The 20,475-nt window shown below is 40.4% G+C and overlaps 1 protein-coding gene across 1 annotated transcript in view; it reads left to right on the forward strand.

The window, feature by feature from the left end:
• The first annotated feature begins 438 nt into the window (after positions 1–438).
• The window catches only part of CAPN5 (calpain 5), an 808,497-nt gene continuing 788,460 nt past the window's right edge, over positions 439–20,475 (forward strand). The window contains exon 1 of the mRNA XM_044073347.1: positions 439–630. Coding sequence (XP_043929282.1) covers positions 475–630 — 156 coding nt within the window. The 5' untranslated portion in view covers positions 439–474. The remainder of the gene's footprint in view (positions 631–20,475) is intronic.

The raw sequence follows: 20,475 nt of genomic DNA on the forward strand, positions 1-20,475 counted from the left end.
TACTCTCTGCTAGGATGGTTTTGGAGTAGTCTTCCATGTTAAGAATGAAATCAGCCTGATGAGATGATTTAAGTGGGAAAATGAATAGAGGGAGACCAGTATTGTCTGACTTTTTGGACTGTTCTTGATTTTTTAGTGGGTTTCCCTTTTTAGTTGTCTCTTTGCTACTTGCCCGTGTGATAGTATGCCTGCTTTAGGTGGGTCCCTTTACAAACAATTTTAGCACATGCATGTTGATATTTGGAACACTAATGGTTTAGTTATGAATAACCATAGAACAGGTTATAGTAACATTTACTCCATATTTGTAATCCCACCAAAAGATGGTGGATTGTCAATATTTTGTTAGAGTTTGTTGATGATTGACCACATTTGTAGGCCCAGTCTATGAATAAAGGAAGTGTTAAAGCTGATTGTGTGCAGAGTACAGATGTAATTATTTTCTTATTTGCCTAGATCTGTCACTCCTGAAGGATGAAGTTGTTTGAAAACCAAAATTATTATTCTCTGAAGAAAGAGTGCCAAAGGCAGAAGGTGCTTTTTGAGGATCCACTCTTCCCACCCACAGATGAGTCACTGTATTATAAGTCAACCGCAAGATTGTCTGGAATCCAGTGGAAGCGACCCAAGGTGAGATGCAGCACATGGCTCTCTGTGCTTCAGATTCAGATCACAGCTTTTGTTAGGGGAGGAGGCCCTTCACTTGACTTTATCTGAGGTCTACTTTTTGCATTTGGAGAATTATTTAATTCAAAGATTTTAAGATTGTGTATCTGGTTTTCCTCACATTTTCGTGGGTCAGTTTAGTGTTGACCTCTGGTGACCTTTGTGGAATTTGTGTTCCCCATGTGTTCTGCCTGGGTTTTTCCCAGGTACTTGGTTTCATCTCACCCTGCTGACATGCTGGTTGTGTGCAATGTCTGCCCTTATGTCCTGGGCTGTGAATGAAAAGGATTAAAAAATAACCAATTCTTTTACACAGTTAACAAATAAATGGAATATCCTTTATTACTGATTATATTTGCTTGAAGACAGGTTGTTCTTTTACTTGCATTTGCTTAAATAGCTAACGACAAAGGTAGTTGTGTTTACAGAACTGCGCCTCGTGACTGGACACTTTTTTTCTTCTTTGTTTTACAATAATGTGCTTGTGTATGTTTCAGTTTACGTAGTGGTAACTGCAGGAGAGTTCTGTCAGATGCTTATCACAACTTGCAAAGCTGCAGTTGTCTGTGGTATTTGGCTTTCATAAAAGAAACCTTGTATGGGTGTACTTAAAATATTTACATCACCACAGTTTCCATGCAAGTAAATGTGTCTATCTTGAGATCTGCAGTGTTATTTAGCATTCATGCTCTTCATCCTTGTAATATTATGCCTGTTAAATGGATGTTTGTTTACTTGTATGTAGCTCGTTAATATCCTAATGATATTTTTACTTTTACTGCTTAAGGTTGATTGTTGCTAAATTTAATTGTCCTCGTCTGCTTTGTATTAGTTTGTGTGGGTGGGTTCTGAATTTGGGGAGATGTTTGAGCTGCGGTACTGATTTGAGAATATTTCATAAACATTTCAGACTGAGAAATTAACCAGGCACATGAAGGGAGTTTCACAAATGATTAAGGCATTCTAGTTTGAAATTGCATATATTTTTTAAATTGGATATACTTTATTTAGCTTCAGTTTTTCATATGGGTGTTTGAGATTACAATTTCTGGAATACTACATAGTTTAAAAAAAAATGTTTTGCAGCCCAAAAAGGCTAGTAACCACTATAAGCTTTCTTATGGGCGATCCAAGAGCAAATTGCTAAAACTTGTTCAAATTACTCTGTATACTGTTAGTTACAGATGAGTTTCATGGCCAGAATTTGGGGTGTACTATACAATGTCCTGGTAGTTCTACTTTATAAAACAAAAAGTAACAGAACTCTAGTAAAAGCACATCTAAAACTATTGGTGTAATAATTTGAAGGGAAGGAGTGCAAATCTTCAGGAGCATTCTGTAAAGCACAAGAACCTCTTGTCAGGGCAGGTTGACCCCAATCTTTTCCCGGGCATCTGCCTGGGACTGACTGCGTTAAATGTAGGAGTTACCCTGTGAGCCCATATTAATGGGTGTACTTGCCCCCTTCCCTTCTTCTGTAGTGCCACTGACCGCTTATAGCAGCAGTTGTTTCAGAAAAGCTTTCTTTCACTTGATATCATTTCACCATTAATTTTTTTTTTTTTGTCCGTGATCCCTTTTCATATTTCTTTTTAAGACAGTTTGTTTTTTACTTATTTTATCCCCATTGGCTGTGTACCAGTGGTTTTCCTTTCACTGCTGTCATCGTCTTGGGGCTGTAAACAGGAAAAAAGCTGACAGTCATTGCGCAATGAGTTGCCATATTATGAGCTCCTCCATTGCAGTGCCGTGTCTTTGTGGTGTCCTGCACATACAGACTTCTCCCTGGCTGCAGCACAAGGCATTTCGTGCAGTCCTTGCATGCCATTGACCCAGTATTCCTGGTGCGTTTTTGTACATCTCCACTAAAAACTGATCGAGCACTAAGTTAGGCAACCATGCCCCTCACCATTTGTTTACTTTCACTCTCTCTTGCTGGATTCTGTAGTACATGGAGGGCTTTATCAACCTGTAGCACAGAGCTTGGCAGTCTAATCCACGTACTGTAGTTGATGCATACCAAATTTTGGTTTTGTGGATTAATATTTGCAACAAAAGACTGACTTTGCAAATGCTGACACACTTACCAACACATATGCTGATCGGCAGTCTCTGAGCATACAAAACCTATAAAAAGAAATAATGATTCTGCAGTGGGGGACAACCTCTCTGCACCCCCCATGTGGGGGCTGTGCCCCCACACCCCCTCCTTAATTATGTATACTAACTCCAAGATCACACAATCTTGGGAAAAGGACAAATTTCCCTACTCTGAGGATTGTGTGATTTTTGCACAACTGTCCTCTGTTTAGTCAAGCAGATTTTTATTGCTAAACAGATGACCAAAGATAGTGTTGACCAAGTTCACTATATAAATACATAAACACATGCATATATACATGTGTACACAGTGTATGTGTATGTGTATATATATTTGTGTGTGTATGTGTGTGTATATATATATATGTATATATATATATATATATATATATATATACATATATATATATGTATATATATGTGTATATATATATATTTATGTATATATGTGTGTGTGTATATGTATTTATAGATACAGATTGTGTATATGCATTCTTAAAAGCCAATTAACTGATCATCTTGTGTATTTTCTGATAATTTTGGTCAAGGGAAACATTTTTTTGCATGTAGCAAATGTGTACAGACTTGTTTTCCAAACTAAAGTCTTGGAAGAGTTTTCTTTTGCCATATGATGTGAGGAGATCTGCCTTTCTGAAAGTTTATTTTGTTTCCTTAGTGTACTGCTCAGCTGTCAGCAGGCTGACCAACAACTTCCTGGTTGCATCAGTGACTACCGTGGTATCTCTACTGCTGCTACCGGAAACATAGACTTTGATGGGAGATTGTAGTTTTCAGTTTCCTGTCTTATTGCATAAGATGTATTCATATTCACCAGCCCCTACTGCATTTTTTGTTTAGTAGAAAAGTCGCATGTTTCTGTATATTTGCTTTCCATTTTTCCATTTTGTCTTATAATTGAAAACCCTCTTCTAATGACCATAAACAAAGCACATCACTTCATGTCTCTTTGTCCCTGTCCCATGAAAGGGAACACCAGTTGCCTCACTTCTGCAAAATTCAAATGGTCTCCCTGTTGAAGATGAAAAAGCCCTTTAGCTTAGAACCTTAATCTACAAATTATAAATTAAATCACTAACTTCACTTGCCAACAAATTTACTTTAGAACATATTTCTTCTCCCGTTGTTCACTTACACTGTGTTGCATCTCTAGTAAGAACATCTTTCTTTTTGACAACAGAGAACATTTTTTTCCTTTCACAATCTGCTACCTAGAACATTTCACCGCACACCATATAAATGTGTGGTAGACATCATTCCTATGAGAAGAAAGGAAATCTTGAAATTGAACAGTACGTGCAGTTGCATTAGTCCTACTTACACGTAACAGATGTTTGTAGAACACGCAGTGTAACTGGCATTCCTACTTACCTGTAACACATGTTTCTAGAACACGCAGCGTAACTGGCATTCCTACTTACCTGTAACATATTTATAGAACATGCAGCGTAACTGGCATTCCTACTTGTCTGTAACGCATGTTTCTAGAACATGCAGCGTAACTGGCATTCCTACTTGTAATAGATGTTTCTAGAACACGCAGCGTAACTGGCATTCCTACTTGTCTGTAACGCATGTTTCTAGAACACGCAGCTAACTGGCATTCCTACTTACCTGTAATAGATGTTTGTAGAACACGCAGCGTAAGTGGCATTCGAGTGTTAGTGCCCCACTACACTTGTGTGGCAGTTTGTTAAAGCTCGGAGTCCTTCTCTCTGCCTGTCTGTAGGTGTAATGGGCCAATCACCTGGCAGTACAGGGACTACCTTACAAACTCATAGATGGGATTCTTTCAGTTTTCTAGGCTCCAGTAGGAAACGCAAGCTTTGTGTGAACAGCTCCTGTTTCAGTACACACCCCACACAAAAACAGTAAAGGTTGAGGAGCAGTTCTCCATGGTAACCTAGACACTAAACTATGTACACCCCCCATAAAAAAAACAGGGGTGTGTGGTAGGTTGGTACTGTCAGAAGTTAACGCTTGTTCCATTTGAACCAGCTAATCTGGCTGACTCAAGGTTCTTAACATGGGAAAAAGTTACTGATTTCATGGACATCTGCAAGAAGGGCATACGAGTTGCAAGTTCTTGCGGTGAGTCAAACCCAGTCTCATTTTTCCATAGGGACGGGGTTTGAGAACTGATCCTCCTTTTATACTTAGTGGTAGCTGAGTTTACTTTAAGCCATTACTTATACATATCTGTTTTCTTTCCTGAATCTAAAAATGAGGATGCCCACAGACAACATTGGTACTGTCTCTGCAGAGCTAAATCTTTCAGATCTTTGGATTAATTGTTCAATGTTCTTCGTGTTTCACTGCTGCAGTCCTAACATATGGGTTATCCGGCTCCCGGTAGCCCTCAGTCGGCCCGAATACCAGAGTCCTCGGTATACGACGTCTCTTATAAACTGATGTCAAAACATTAGGTATAAAGGGAGGCGGCCGACACCATTTCCTTAGTCTTTCTTGTCGCAGAGCCCGAAGCAGATGCAATTCACACTAGTGCCGGTCGGTGGTTTACCTTCTTTCTACATTCCGACTACCAAGTTGAAGATGCCTTCAGATAAGTACCCCGTTGGGGACTCTCTTTTCTTGCTTTAACGAATGTCCGATAAAGTTAATAACTGTCTTGCTTCCGGAAAACAGATTCTGCACCGTGATTTTCATTCCTATTGTTTAACTTATTTGGGCCTTGAGCACGACGTCCCTAACTGTGGATCTTTGTGCTTCCTTCAACCCGCATACCATATGCCATAGAGGTAAGATCTTATATAAGCATTTCGAAGTCTGGCCTAAGTTGGTCGGTATGGCATCTTCTGGTCTCCCGACTTCGGATATACCTAGGAAACGCAAGGACAAGGAATGCGACAGGCCTAGGGTTAAAGCTGCTGACGACGCGCCAGTGAAATTTGGTCATCGGCCCAGTAGTAGCTAGTGAGGCACTTTCGCAGCCTCTACAGTCTGCAGATTTTCAGCCGCGACCTTTACTGAGTCCTCCATGCCGCAGGCTGCTATTTTGTCTTCAGACCCTCTGCCTGTCTGCCTCAGATGGGTCCAGAGCCGCTATGCAGGCACAGGCTTTTGACCGACTACCTTAGCTCAGACTTCTGCAGTTGCTAGGCCTCACGAGTCCCTCCGGATTACTAGCAAACCTTTCAGTCGCAAATCTACCCACCGGCAGGTGTCTGCCTCCCTTCCTGTGCCTTCATCCCAGTTGGTAAAGATGGCTGGTGATCTTTCCCTTATTAAGGGCTCTCACCCCCCCCCCCCCCTTCCAAGAGGGCTAGGGAATTGTCTCCTGATGTTTTGTCTGAATCATATTCTGAGGTCTCCAATATTTCTGCTGGTGAAGAAGGAAATTTTCAGCTTTTTTCTGGCTTTGATGATTCTGATGCTGAGGACTCTATCACTTCTGCCTCCCCTCCAGAAGATTTTTCCTTTGGGGATACTTAGAATACTCTTCGGGAGCACTTTAAATGGGAAAGTCAGGATTTTCCTCAGTCTAAGAAGGGGATCTGGGAATTTTTGGATTTGCCACAGCATAAACCTCTGGCTATACCTCCTGTTTCGGAAGTTGTGGATAATGAGGTTGGGAGGGTGGCCTAATGGCTAAGGTGTTTACCTTACAAACACAAGGTGCAGGGTTTGAGTCTCACAAAAGATAATTGGCTAGACTTAAATGGCTCGCAAGGGCAGTTAGTCTAGTACTAATCTATGAACCTATGTTTTCATGGAAAATTCTTTAACTCCTAATTCTGTTCCTCCTGCTCCCAGAAAACCTGATGGGTATTGTAGGGTTCCCGATTCTCATCAATTTCCTTTTAGAAATCCTACTGCTGATCCTGAGATTATTTCCCAAGGTTCCAAGGGTGTTAAGGCTACTATTGCTAAAAACCTTGTACCTTCTGATAAGGAGTCTAGGGCCTTGGACAGGTGGGGTAAAAAGGTCTGTACCTCTGCAACTCTTGCCATTAGATCTGTGAATTGTCTTTCACATGCTTAAGTATCAGCAGCATACTTTGGAGGCTATTAAGGCTAAACTTGGGGATATTCCTTCCATGTCACAGAACAAAGACTTACGAGACTTACTAAATTCTGCCACTCTGGTTAATAAGCATTCTCTTTATTGTGGTTTTGACACCTTGGAGGCTTCCTGCAGAGCAGCAGCCACTGGTTCTGTTATTAGAAGGCATGCTTGGCTTAGGGAGCAGCCTCTTTCTGAACCTGTAAAATCTAAATTGCTGGATGTTCCTTTGCACAAAGACTACTTTTTTGGTAACAAGGCTGAGGAGGTACTGAAAGTTGGAGAATAAGGCAAAATCTATGCAAGCTGTAAAGATTTCCTTTAGGTTCAGGCTCTGTTTTGTAGGCATTATTCTTCTAAGAATTGGTCTTTCCCTGATCCTGGCAAGCAGGGTCGCTCTAGGCCTAGGGGTTTCAGATCTTCCATAGGGCTCAAAGGCTAAACAATGGCATCCTTCTGCTAAATCGGGGAGTTCTAAGCCAGCTTCCCAAAGCAAGAATTCTCAATGACTCCAGCCTTCTTGTGCCTACCTCTGTGGGCCCAGGGTTTCCTTTGAGGGGAAGGTTAGCTAGGTTTGCAGGGGTATGGTCAACCATCACAGGCGACAAATGGGTGCTCAACATAGTAAACCAAGGTTACAAGTTTTATTTTCACACCTTCCTCCTCGTTCTACAAGGTTACCCAGACATAACCAGAACTCTCAGGGCAGAGGTTAGATAATCAAATTTCTTCTCTTCTGACTATGGGTGCTATAGAGCCAGTTCCTGCAAATCAGGCAGGCCTAGGTTTTTATTCCAGACTTTTTTCGGGTACCCAAAAAAGGGAGCACCTGGCACCCTATTCTGGATCTGTCTATTCTAAACACTTTTCTGGTGATTCCCAAATTCATGATGCTCATTTTTCAACAGTTACTGCCAATGTTGGACAAGGATTCATGGCTGGTAACTTTGGATCTCAAGGAGGCTTATCTGCACATCCCAATAAAAGAAAGTTGCAGGCTGTTTCTTTTCATGGCTGGGGCGCAACACTTCCAATTCTCTGCACTGCCCTTTGGCTTATCTACTGCTCCGAGAGTTTTCACACAGTACCTGGTGCCAGCCATTGCTTTTTGCAGGCAGAGGAACAACTCCCCAGAACAGTTAAAGAATTTGGACTTCGTGAAGAACATTCTCACTTCTTTGGGTTACTCTCTCAACGAAAAGAAGTCAAAGTTGGTTCTTACAAGGGCGATTGTATTCCTGGGAGTGAGTCTGAATACAGTCACCCAGATGGTATTCCTCAAGGCAAACAACAAGATCTGTCGACTTATTTCAAGAACTTGGCAATTCCTGCAAGCACTGGGGTTCATGGCTTCATGTATCCTGATGATCCCATGTGCAAGGCTGCATGTGAGAACTTCAGTGGTACCTCAAGAACCTTTGGTGTCAACACACGCAGGACTTGGACTTGATTCTTCCCTTTATTACCTGTCTACAAATGGAGTCTCTCTGGTGGGCGACAGCCTGTTCTCAGAACAAGGGTCTGCCTTTCCGCCCACCACCTGCCAGCCAGACTCTCACCACAGACTCCTTAGATTATGCATGGGGGGCACATCTGGAAGGCAGGGACATACAGGGGATTTGGAGCACCCAACATATTCATCTGCACATAAACTTAAAAGAATTGATGGCAGTGCAGCAGGCCATGCTGGCTTTCAAGGACCTACTCTACCCTGGGACTCTTCTGATCAGGACAGACAACACCACAGTCATGTGGTACATCAACAAGCAGGGGGGGCTCACTCTTACCCTTTGTGCAGACATAGCATGAGACTATGGTCCTTCGCAGATTCCATGGGCATACATCTCATAGCCCAGTATCTTCCACGGAGGCTAAACTCCTTGGCGGATCAATTGAGCAGACATGTTCTGGATCCTCACGAGTGGCAACTGAACAAGATAATTTTCCATCGCATCACTCTGCATTGGGGCACTCCTCAGGTGGATCTTCTTTTCTCCTCTCACACCAGTCATCTCCTTCCAACCTTCTGCACCAGGGAGTTTCACAACAAAGCATGGAGAGTGGACGCTTTGTCCTTCCCATGGACACAACTCTGTGTATGCCCCCCCCCCCCTGCCTCTTCTTCCCATAGTGCTGCTAAAGATAAGGGACGAAAAACCAAAGGCTATTTTGATAGCACCAGATTGGGCCAGGCAGCATTGATATCCCCTTAACAGCCTTTCCAAAGTTCAGCCTTGGCATTTTCCCCTGGTACCAAATGTGTTGGTTCAAGAAGGGGGAAAGTTTCTTCATCCTCCTCTTCAAACTCTGCATTTAGCTGCCTGGCTAATGCATTAAATCTTTCCCAGCAGGTGGTTGAAGTTCTTCATGAGGCCTAGCACCAGGAAATCCTATGCAGATAAATGGAGATTTTGCTCTTGGATGCAGGCTAAATGAGAAGTCTTCTCAACCTTCTCTTTCCCTCATTCTTGGTTATCTATCAGGTTTGCTTGATGGTGGACTTTCCTTTTCTTCAATTAAGATTCATGCTTCAGCAATTTCTGCTCATTGTTCTTTTGAGCAACCAATTTTTTCTCACCCTTTGATGAAGGAGTTCCTGAGGGGAGCTAGCAATCTTAGACCTCCCAGAAGAGCTCCTACTCCTGCTTGGGATCTTAATTTTGTCCTAGAGAAGCTTACTCTTCCTCCTTTTGAGTCTGCTGCCTCTGCAGATTTAGATTCTTTCATGGAAGACCGCCTTTCTTTTGGCTATTCCTTCCGCCAGAAGGATTTCAGAGCTGCAAGCCTTAATGGCAGTAGAACCTTTCATTATTATTTTTCATAGACCGGGTTTCTTTGAGAACTAATCCCTCCTTTGGTTAAGGGTCAGACTGGAAACCACCTTGGCATTCATCTGCCTACTTTTTTTCAATAACCCCCAGAATAAAGGGGAAAGGATTCTGCACTCTCTTGATATGCACAGACGGTTGAGATTTTACTTAAATAGGTCTAAGCCCTTTCGGAAATCTGAGCAGTTGGTTAGTTTTGCTCCTGGGGCTCAGGGTAAAGCTATTTTGAAACGAACCATCTCCAAATGGATTGCTCATTGTATTCAGTTTTGTTACCTACAGCATGGGGAAGGTTCCCCTTCAGGGTATTAAGACGCATTCTACAAGAGCAGCCTGTACTTCTGCAGCTTTTTTGAGAGGTGTGCCTACCAAGGACATTCTAGAAGCATCTACTTGGTCTTCTGTCCATACGTTCACAAAGCATTACAACCTACCTTTGTTTTCTAAATCCAGGGCTGGTTTTGCCTCTGCAGTTTTGCAAGGCCTCCTTACCAACCCTTAGTCTGTGATTCTTCCTCCCCCCTTTTGTTTTTTGTTCCTGGGCTTTGGGAATCTACCCATATGTTAGGACTGCAACGGTGAAACACGAAGAACATAGTACAGTTGTGTACACTTACCATAAATGTAGATGTTTGAATGTATTCAGTGTTGCAGTCCTGGTTTCCCACCCTCCATTTCCCCCTTTTTCCTAAGGCACAGACTAGATATGTTATTTTTGGATGGCATTTTCCAGGGCGTCTCCTTCCTGGTTTAGCCTTCTTTTGGGGGCTCCTGACAGTTAAGGCAAGAAACTGAGGAAATGGCATCGACCGCCTCCCTTTATACCCGACGTTCTGAGATCAGTTTACAGCCGATGTCATATACCAAGGACTTTGGTATTCGGGCTGACTGAGGGCTACTGGGAGCCAGATAAACCCATATGTTAGGACTGCAACAGTGAATAAACTCTAACATCTACATTTATGGTAAGTGGACACAACTGTACTTTTCTTGTAAAGGTAAGAAGGGACAGCCTGTGCAAATGGTTGTATAAGGCTTTTATCTTTTATTATACTCTCCATAAAACTATTCCACACAGGGTCAAGGCCCACACTGCCAGGGTCTTGGCTTCATCTATAGCTTTTGGAATAGGTTAGAGTCCAGAAGTATTCTAGAAGCCGTTTCTTGGTCCTTTGCAATACTTTTACAAAACACTGTAAGCTTGAGTCCTTTTGTAGGTCCAGATCAAACTTTGCTAGGACCTGTCTCCAAGGACCCCTGGATTCTTCTTCTACCTCCTAAATGTATTTAGCTAAGGGTGTTGTATCTTTCTGCTTTTCCCGGTTAGGGGTCGCCACAGCGGAACTCCGGTCCGCTAATGATTGGCAGTAGATTTTTACGTACCGAGTTGCCGGCTCTGACGCACAACCTTCAACGAAGGTACGCCCATTCACGCATGTCTCAACACAGAAGACACTTTAACTGAGAATCGAACAGGACAACGTCATACTGTGAGGCGACAACGCTACCGCAGCGCCACCACCACAGTTTATGTATGTATTTAGCTAAGGTAATGTACCCAAATGGCTAAGGTTACTGCAGCAGTGATCAATATGCTGAATATAATATAGTTGCTTAAGTAAAACCTACTGTAACAGTAGATGTTGGAATGATCACTGCTCCACCCCCCCCCCTGTTTTTGGTGTGTTTTTTTGTGCCAGGGTGTGGATATTTTGTTTTGTTCTTAGGCTTGGCTTTTCAGGGGTTCAGCTGTGAAGTTCTTTGTGCCCAAACGTACCTATGTCAGTTCAGCTCATGCTGCCTTACAGTTTTGGTGTGTGGAATGTGCCCTGAAGCTTTGGAAGCTGGCCAGCTGTTGCATGTGCTGTGATTTTAAAATTGTTGCTGATTTTTTAAAAAAAGCATTTATATTTATTTACATATACATTTTACCTTGTATAACACTGGCTCTTTAAATTTCTCGAGTTATGTTAATTGGTTTTATAATTATCTCATAATTGACAGTTTTAACTGAGGACTCTTGGGGTTTCTTTGTCTGAAGAAGTTCATGTATTTCCTGAATGAAAGTGCTAACAATAAACTGGTTGGAATTCTACCGCTTGCTGCCTATCTTTGTTTTTGATTACAAGTTTATTTTTTGTTTTGTGTTTATTCAACTGTTGCATCGTTGACGGGATGTAACCCATATAACTAAGGCTACTGCACCAGTGATCATTTGAACATATACTGGTACGGTAACTTTTACTTGTACGACTGTACTTTCTCTCTCTCTCTCTCTCTCTGTCAGAGAGGGGCTGCCATTATGACCTCTGTGTCCAGCATATGCCCGAGAATGTAAAGTCTGTTTTGGTGGATGAGGGGGAACCCTCCCCTGAATGGAGGCGATGTTCCTTCCACTGCCACCTGTAACCTTTGCCATGAATGTTGAGCACACATTTTTTTGGAAACTGGCTGCCAGACCACCTTGTTTGAGAGCATCTTTCACAATGGGGAACCTGAAGAAGAACTTCAAAGTGATTGCCATGCCTTGGCATAGTTGTATGTTGGGAAGGGAGGTTATCCTTTGGGAAAGAAACTCCTCTTGGGTTTGGTGGCGTTCTCATTCTACCTTTTCTTTTTGGTGACTTGTGTTTTGGGACTTCCGTTTGTCAGGCTGCCGAAAATTATCTTGCTTTATTGGAGGAAAACTTTGAATATAACATTTTTAGACACCCCTTACATCAGTTTGCCTCTGTCATCCCAGTGTTGAATCGGATTAGCTGCTGTACCAAGTACACAATCCGCATCGAGGAGCATTTAAAATCTCATTTTTTAACTCGTCAGAAAAGTTCTGGTTGTGCAACCAAGCATAGCGGTCTACCATAATAGACGTAGCTGCATTTCTGCAAGCCGTATCATCCCCATCCAATGCACTCTTTTTATCATGTTTAGGCACTGTTTCCATTGTTTCACAAATCTCTTCACACACACTTTTTTTTTTCTCTCTACTCTGCAGGTAATAATGCAGCAAACTCATCTATAAATGCACCTCAACGCAAACTTCCATATAAAACATTGGTAATTAAACACCTTAAAAGCTACCATGCTGGGGCTGCGTCAGCTTCTTCCTTGAAATTCTAGACACTTGCCTGGATTATCTTGAGGGGCTACATTTGATGAAGACATCTTTTTATTGTTTAAGGTCTCTGCGGACACAGAAGCTGGGAGCTTGGAGGCATATCATGGCTGTGTACACCTGAATTTCTTAAATGTTTTTTAGGACGAGACCCCTTTCAGTAGTGAAAGCAACTTCCAATACTGGCAAAGATGGAGGGAAGGTTGCCAGTATTAGGGCTTCGTTCCCCAAAAGCTCCTATACCTTGCTGATCTTGGGGGCAGCTGAAGATTGCTTCCATTTGAATGCCGCCCTAAATCTAGCCAGCATTCAGGAAGAAGAATACCTTTGGGGTTGCTGAGGTGACTGAGCAATTTCTGAAACTCTTCATCCACAGAGGAAATTTTAACTGCTCAGACTGAGACCTTCTAAAACCTCAGATTCCAGAGCCCTTTCAAAATCAGGATCCTTGGGTAGTTGAACAGGGGTGGGATTAATAAATTTAGTTATAACCCACATTTGCAGCTTGTAATCAATGGCCTTGAGTAATGGCTCTAGCCATAGTCACCAACTCGGGTGAAAACAGTCTTAAACAGTTTCTCTGCAGCATGGTACATCTTCTCTCTCTCTTTGCATGCATTATGCCAGTGGTACAATCCCAGGGGGTGTGGGGGACACCAACACTGGCAACAGATTAAGTGCAAGGGAAGTAAAGTGTCCATAAAGAGTTTGGATCTCCTATACCTAAACCAAGCAAATAGTACACCCATAGAGGATGTGTCTAACCTGCATGGTACACACAGTTGTAATAATAACACTCAAAAGGGGACCTGGCGAGGAAAGGAAGGCGAGTAGTTTGATGGTCTGCCCAAGGCTAATGCAAAGTCGCAAGCTGTAGACTGAGGCATATTTATTGATTCATATCCATGTTTTTTAGGTATAGAAAGGGTAGATTGGGGGGGGGGGGTGTCACCATTTCTAAGTCTGTCAAGATAGACAAAACCTTCCTGTCAAATAATGGCTACATGGTCAGCTGAGTAAAAAAAAAAAGAAAAAATAGGCAAATCCCACTATTCTCCCTCTAAATAGCAATCAGAAGTCTTTATCTGTAGGGATGATGATCTGAAGACAGCAGTTTCAGCAACACAGTACAAAGCCCAAAGTAAATGTCACGAAAGTACCCCCAGCTTTAACCAGGAAAGCTAGTTTCAACTCCAAATTTTTAGAGACGGCATAAAACGGCCTTTGAGAAGAAACGAAGAGTAAACTTATAAAAAATTCCTGTCAAAAATGTTTAACATACAAATGGTGAGAAAATTGTGATTTTTAAATGAAAAATGGCATTTAAATGCTGTAAACCTGCTCCGTCACCTCAGTAACCTCAAAGGCAAATTGCAAAATCCGCAAGTTTTCCTATTACATTTTTTAAATGAAGCTTCTAATAAACCGTATAAGCCTTATATTGCAGGCAAAGTAAAATCACAAGCACCTACAATTCCCCAGTCAGAAAAAGTCCAAGCTGAGCAGCAGAATACATTATACTAAGAGAAAAATGGAGCAGCTGAAGAGATTGAGTAAGGAACAGTCTTCTAAGAGATCCTTCTCTCATGGAGAAAACTGGTAGGGGCCTGTCTTTGTGTTTGTAGTCTCCTGTGATTGGTCCATGTAACGCTTATGTAGGTAGGGGAGGAGTCTGGCTTTTAGTAGACTGCCAGAGGAGTGTAGCTGGGCACTACTACCCAAACAGCAGTAAGGCAGTGTGTTTGAACTTGTAGTTCTGCTCAAGTGTTGTACTTGGATTCATTTTATATGTCCTGGAGAAAATAGTGTGAATGTACATATTATGATATTTTGTGTAAGTTCTATTTTGTTGTATAGGTCCAGACATCTTGAGTTTAGGACTTGTGTATATTCCATGTATTTGTCTTTATCTGTGTCCATTTATTTATGTATTTTTATTGTGCGAATTTTGTACATGTTTTTAATCTAATTTAACCAAGTCTTCTGTTCTTCAAAATTTACTGGATGTTTTCCAACTGTGTGCATTCTGTAAGTAAGACCAAGGTTTTACTTTCATTATCTTTTCACTTTGTCACAGATGGAGGTCATGGCTGAAAAAGGTCCCTGGAGCACTCCACTTAAACAGATACTTGGCTTTGGAAAAATGCTTGACATTTATTTATTTATTTTTACATATGCCAACATGCACTCTTATTCTACAAGCAGTACATTGATTTGCTCTTTATTGTGAATCTACCTTAAAATTCAGAGATTCAAACTTTGCTTCCTGTTTAGTTTAGATAGTAAAGGAGACGATGTACTTGAATCAAAGCAGCTAATTTGTAATGAAAGTAATGGTGTTAACGCAGAAAACAGTTAATGAGAATTTAGTAATGAATGATTGTGTGTCACATCAGTGTGTGTACAAGACTGATGGCAATTTTAGTGTCTGGGAAGGGAAGTATTGGGATAAAGAAAGGACTCAAAGATATGGAAGAAAACTCCCAAAGAATATGAATTAATAAAGAACAGAAGGGCTATGGAATATGTGGCTTTGAATGCAGAGGTTCATGAGCAAGGAATTTAAAAATCAGCCTAAAAGTGATGGTAATAGAAAAAATATTAATTATAGATGATTGAGTGTTGAGTGATCAGAAATTAGTTTTCTGGGAAGAATAAGGAAATAGTTGTGATCTGTTTGAGAGGTTGCAAGATGTGTTTTTTTTTTAGTTAAAGTAGTGTAGTTTAGGGAACCCATATGTTAAGGTTATAGTAGCAGGGGTTAATGATGTGGGGAAAAGTAATCCTTGTTTGTTAGATATAAAAAGGACATTGTAGTAAAGAAGCAGAGAAAAAATTAATTTTTTGATATTTTTGTGTTCCAGCTTGGAGGTTTGGGCAGGCCCTTATCAAAGTGGCTAGGGGATTTCCCATTAGTTTAAGAAAAAAACTGTCCTAAAACTCTCTCCGAGAATAAATGGTTTATAATAGTCAAGTATTAAGTCCAGTTTTATTGGAAATATGGTCCTCTCTAAAAATTGTTCAGAATATTACTTATTTTTTTTTAAATAAAGGAACTTAAGAACTTTAAGACTTCAGAGTAACTTTTACCCAGGTCTGAAATTGTAGAGGTGTAATAGGAGAATAATTTTTGCCACTTGAAAGTAAGAGCTGTATGGTTCAGTTATTAATCACATAAACGTGATTCTCTGGGAAAAAAAAATCCCGTATTCTGTATGCTAGGTTCTAGGGTGTACCATAACTTTACGAAGTATATAATGGGGGGGGGGTTGAAATTTTTCTGTTAGTGTTAAGTTTAATAACTGACCAGTTAGGTTGTACTTGTTGTATAGGCCCCCCAAAGATTACTTCGTGTAAGAACAAGTAGTTTAGTAAAATTATTCCCTGACTTTGAGAAAGGTTGTGAGTTTGTGGCTGGGGGTTTTAATGCATCAAATATACTGAGGAATAAAATAGTGTTGTGCTTGGTCTGTCAACAATCTGTATATACCCAACTAAGGGAAATAATTTGTTGGATATTGCATTGATTAATTTAGAGAAGAATTTTATAAAATGCAGTATTGAACAAGGTTATTGGGTTCTGATCATAATAGTGTAGGACGGACTTGTTCCGTGTGGGGAAATGGAATTTATAAAAGGGTATTTTATGGAACCGATTATACAAAAAATGAAGTAGATAAGTGAGAATTTAAGGAAGACTTGATTAGTAATTGGATGGAGGAAATTTTATGCTATTTAATTTAATTGATGGTTTTGTCCCATTACTATCTGTAAACGAAGGGGCGGCCACGGTGGTGCAGTGGTTAGCATTGTCGCCTCACAGCAAGAGGTTCTCCGGTTCGATCCTCTGCTGGGGTGCCTTCTGTGCGGAGTCTGCATGTCCTCCATGTGGTCGCGTGCGTTTCCTCCGGGTGCTCCGGTTTCCTCCCACATCCCAAAGACATGCTGCGGGTGTACTGGACACTCTAAATTGGCCCTAGGTGTGAGTGCGTGGGTGTGTGCCTTCTGTGGAAGGTTGGGCGCCGGGCTGGCAACTCGACACTGTGAAACTCCACTGCCAATCATGAGCGGACAGGTGATCTGCTGTGGCGACCCCTAACCGGGAAAAGCCGCAAAAAGCATCTGTAAACGAAGAATGCCACCAAACCCCTTGGTGGACTTATGAATTATAATTGGCTAATAGAAGTAGAAAACTGTGTTGATGGAAGTTTTGAAAAGGTTCTAGTAGGAGTACCAAAGAAAGGTGCAAAGAGATTACAAGTTTTAAGAAAATTTTAAGGGAAGCCTGGCAAGAGTTTGAGAAGAATTTAGCTTGCCATACATTGAATGACAGTCTTTTCAGTATATATTTAAATTTACATAAGGGAAGCTTGTTTTATAATATAGAATAATTTAGTAACAAATGTAAGTTCTTTAGCTAATGAATTGTGACAAAATAACATATGTCTTAGTTATAATGACCAGTGCCCTGATGCTTTTATGAATGGAGGTGAGGAAGTGTTTAACTCAAAACTCTGCTGTTGGCTTTGGTGTAATAAATTGGTACTTTTTGATAAGTATAATTCATTCAATTATTAGTTTTATATCTATTCCAATGTTCTTGAGAAACTGGCTTTGTTCCATATTTATGGAAGGAGTCAACAGTTTATTCCATTGCTAAAAGGTAGAATTTGTCTTTTGTTGCTAACTTTAGACTTGTAATGTTTAACTTGCTTGTTGGGAAAATGTTTTGAGAGAGTAATAGATGAATATATATTGGAATAAAAGATAAATGCAGATATCTTTCAACATGGGTTTGCTTTGGGAAGATCCTGTCAGGTGAATTTGATTTTCATCAATCACTGGGAGTCCTTGGATGAGAAGTTACCCATTGACACCATTTATATGGATATGGTGAGAGCTTTTGATACCGTAAAATTTCTTTAATGATGGCTTTACATCTAAGCTATTATATAATTAATAATAATTTTGGGGTCCCTCAAGGATCTATTTGGGTCCTGTTTTATTTGGAATATTTATGGCATCTGCAGTTCACAAAGGTTTGGTTATTACAGAATTGGAAGATCGTATTAGATTACAAAACTAAGATCTCTTTATCTGGGCTATTACTAATGAAATGGAATTTAATCTGGAAAAGACTTGGCATTATTCTTCCCAAAATTAATAATAAATGTTCTCCATAAGTGATAGAGTGTGGTTAGCACTGGAGATTTAGGGGTCTTATTGACTCAAAGGTTTAGTTTAGCGTTACAATTAATGACGCAATTCACAATAACTTCTTATTTTCTCAAATTAATTGTTTGTGATTTGTAAGCAAGGATAAGAATGTTCTATTGAAGTTTAAGATAAGACCCGTTATCGAATATAATATGTCTCTGTGTATGTGTAATAAGGCTGAAACTGAACTTGAGAATACAAAGGTCTTTTCACCCCTTAAACCTCTTGCTTGGTATCCATTGTCAGTCAGTTGAAGGTACTACCCTGATTTTCAATTAAATACAGATTATTCAGGAGGGACTTGATCACAATTTATAAAAGTTTTAGTTCAGAAAGTTATGGTGTTAAGTGTGGATGTTCCGAAAATACAGTGTTCTGTGGCTACAAGGAATAATAAACTTATGGTTGTTATTGGAAATTGCAATTCTAGTTTAAAGCAAAATCATTTTCATTTTAGGGCTGGTAGTTGGTGGAATTCACTTCCTGTGAGAATTAGGAATATGAAGTCTATATCTCACCTTAAGCAAAGTTTGAATAAGTGAATGGGTGGTGGATTTTTTTTTTTTTAATTTTTTTTTTTTATACTAGGTTTTTTTTTGGAGGCAAATTCATAGGCTCAGTAGGCTCTGAATATGAATCCTGTAACATTGTAACCTGTGCAAGATTTTGACCAGTGGCTTTGGTATCTTACCCCCATAAGTTGTTGTAGTAGAGTATCTGAATTTCAGTTTATATACAGATTGTTTCCTATGCAGTGTACTATACAAACAGCTGGTATCACTTTTTGTTGCCCACAAATGTGTACCATGGCCATCGTATACATATGATCCCTGTCATGTGGTGAGTTACTTGGGGCTTGTAGACTCCACTCAAAATGTGTTTAATGCAGTTACCTTTGATGTTCCAAGTGGATTATGTAACAGTGGGTACTCAAAACTACAAACCGCCCATTGGGAGGAGTTTCATTATATTACCATACACACACACAGGAAGCTTTAGGCTAGTTTTAAGATGGTCACTTCTAACAACAGGTATACTTTATAGCAACATGTGCTCCTTTTGTAGGTCATAGGTGTTTACTAGGCTAATGGCCACAACTTTTTAAGCCTAGCCATGCATCCCAAATCTCCAAGTTCTGATACCTTTAATAAGTGTAAGCATGGGCCTGGGAGGTGAACCATTTACAGGTTACCTGTGTACATGAGACGTAGGTGCCAAGCCAGGGATGAATTTCTGGTTTCCCATCCAATTGTCCAGTATCACTAGAATTTTGAGAAAGTAGTGGTACCCCTTAATTGATGCAGTTCCCCTTAACATTTTGGCAGACCACGCATCTGTTTTTTTTTTTAAAAATCTCTTGTTTTTTATCAGACTTGCCCATTTTCCGGGCTTTCTGCTAATGACAGTTCCCTTACCTCCAGTACTGTTTTTAAGGGCTGCAGAATTTGTCCATACAAAGGCAATGCTACCCAATATTAATGGTTAACAGACTTGTCAGTGCATATGAAAGGTGTCGCAACTCTTGAATGTTGTAAGTGTCCATGGGAGAAATATGTTTTAATTATATTAATTGTTGTTGAACTATATTATATGGGACAAACCACTAGGATGATGAGACTTCAAGACGCATAGCTGCTATGCATTTTTTTTGTAGTAAACGTATGGTGATTTTGAAGCAAGTTTTTTTTATTTTTAGTACAGAGAAGCAAGATTTATTTTTTCTCTTAATACTTTGTATTCTATATGAATTTCAATGCGTGTGGTTACTGGAATTTTCTGCCCCATCTCCGTTTTTTTTTCCTTGGTGAATAGTGGAGTGGGTATTGTATAAACTGAGTGCTTAGTTGTGATTTAACCTGGAAGGTAAAATGCCAAAGCACTACAATTTTTCCTTTTTTTTATGAAGTTAATTTGAGTTTTGTCTTCTGACTTCAGGCAGTGTTTATTCCATGTGAGAGTAGTAAAACACGTTGAAATCTTTTGTGTGATGTTGTGTAAAATTTTAAAATGAGCTTTAAGTGATGTAAAATTAAGCAAATACATGAAAAGGTATTGAGGAAAGTTACTCTTGGAGCTATAATGTATTATGCACAAACTCTACTGTCTTTTCCTAGTAGGATTGTGATTATCTGCTAATGCAAATCTCATCCTCATACATATGTAACTACATTATTAGGACATCTAGTAAGTGCTGAATGAAGGACCGACTTCCCTAATCAAGCAATTTTAGTATTGTTTTACTAAACCTTGTTGTGTCTTTTCAGCTTTTCCTGGTTAGGGGTCACCACAGCGGAACTCCGGTCTGCTAATGATTGGCAGATTTTTACATGCCGAGTTGCCAGCCCTGACGCACGCCCATTCATGCATGTCTCCACACAGAAGACACTCTAACTGAGAATCGAACAGGACAACGTCTTACTGTGAGGCGACAATGCTACCACAACACCTAAACAGTGCAAATAATATATGGTCTACCCTTGAAGCAGGGATGCCACAGTTAACTCCCT

This window comes from Protopterus annectens, chromosome 5.part1 (genome assembly GCF_019279795.1).
Source record: "Protopterus annectens isolate FY-2018-M chromosome 5.part1, PAN1.0, whole genome shotgun sequence".
Lineage (NCBI taxonomy): Eukaryota > Metazoa > Chordata > Ceratodontiformes > Protopteridae > Protopterus > Protopterus annectens.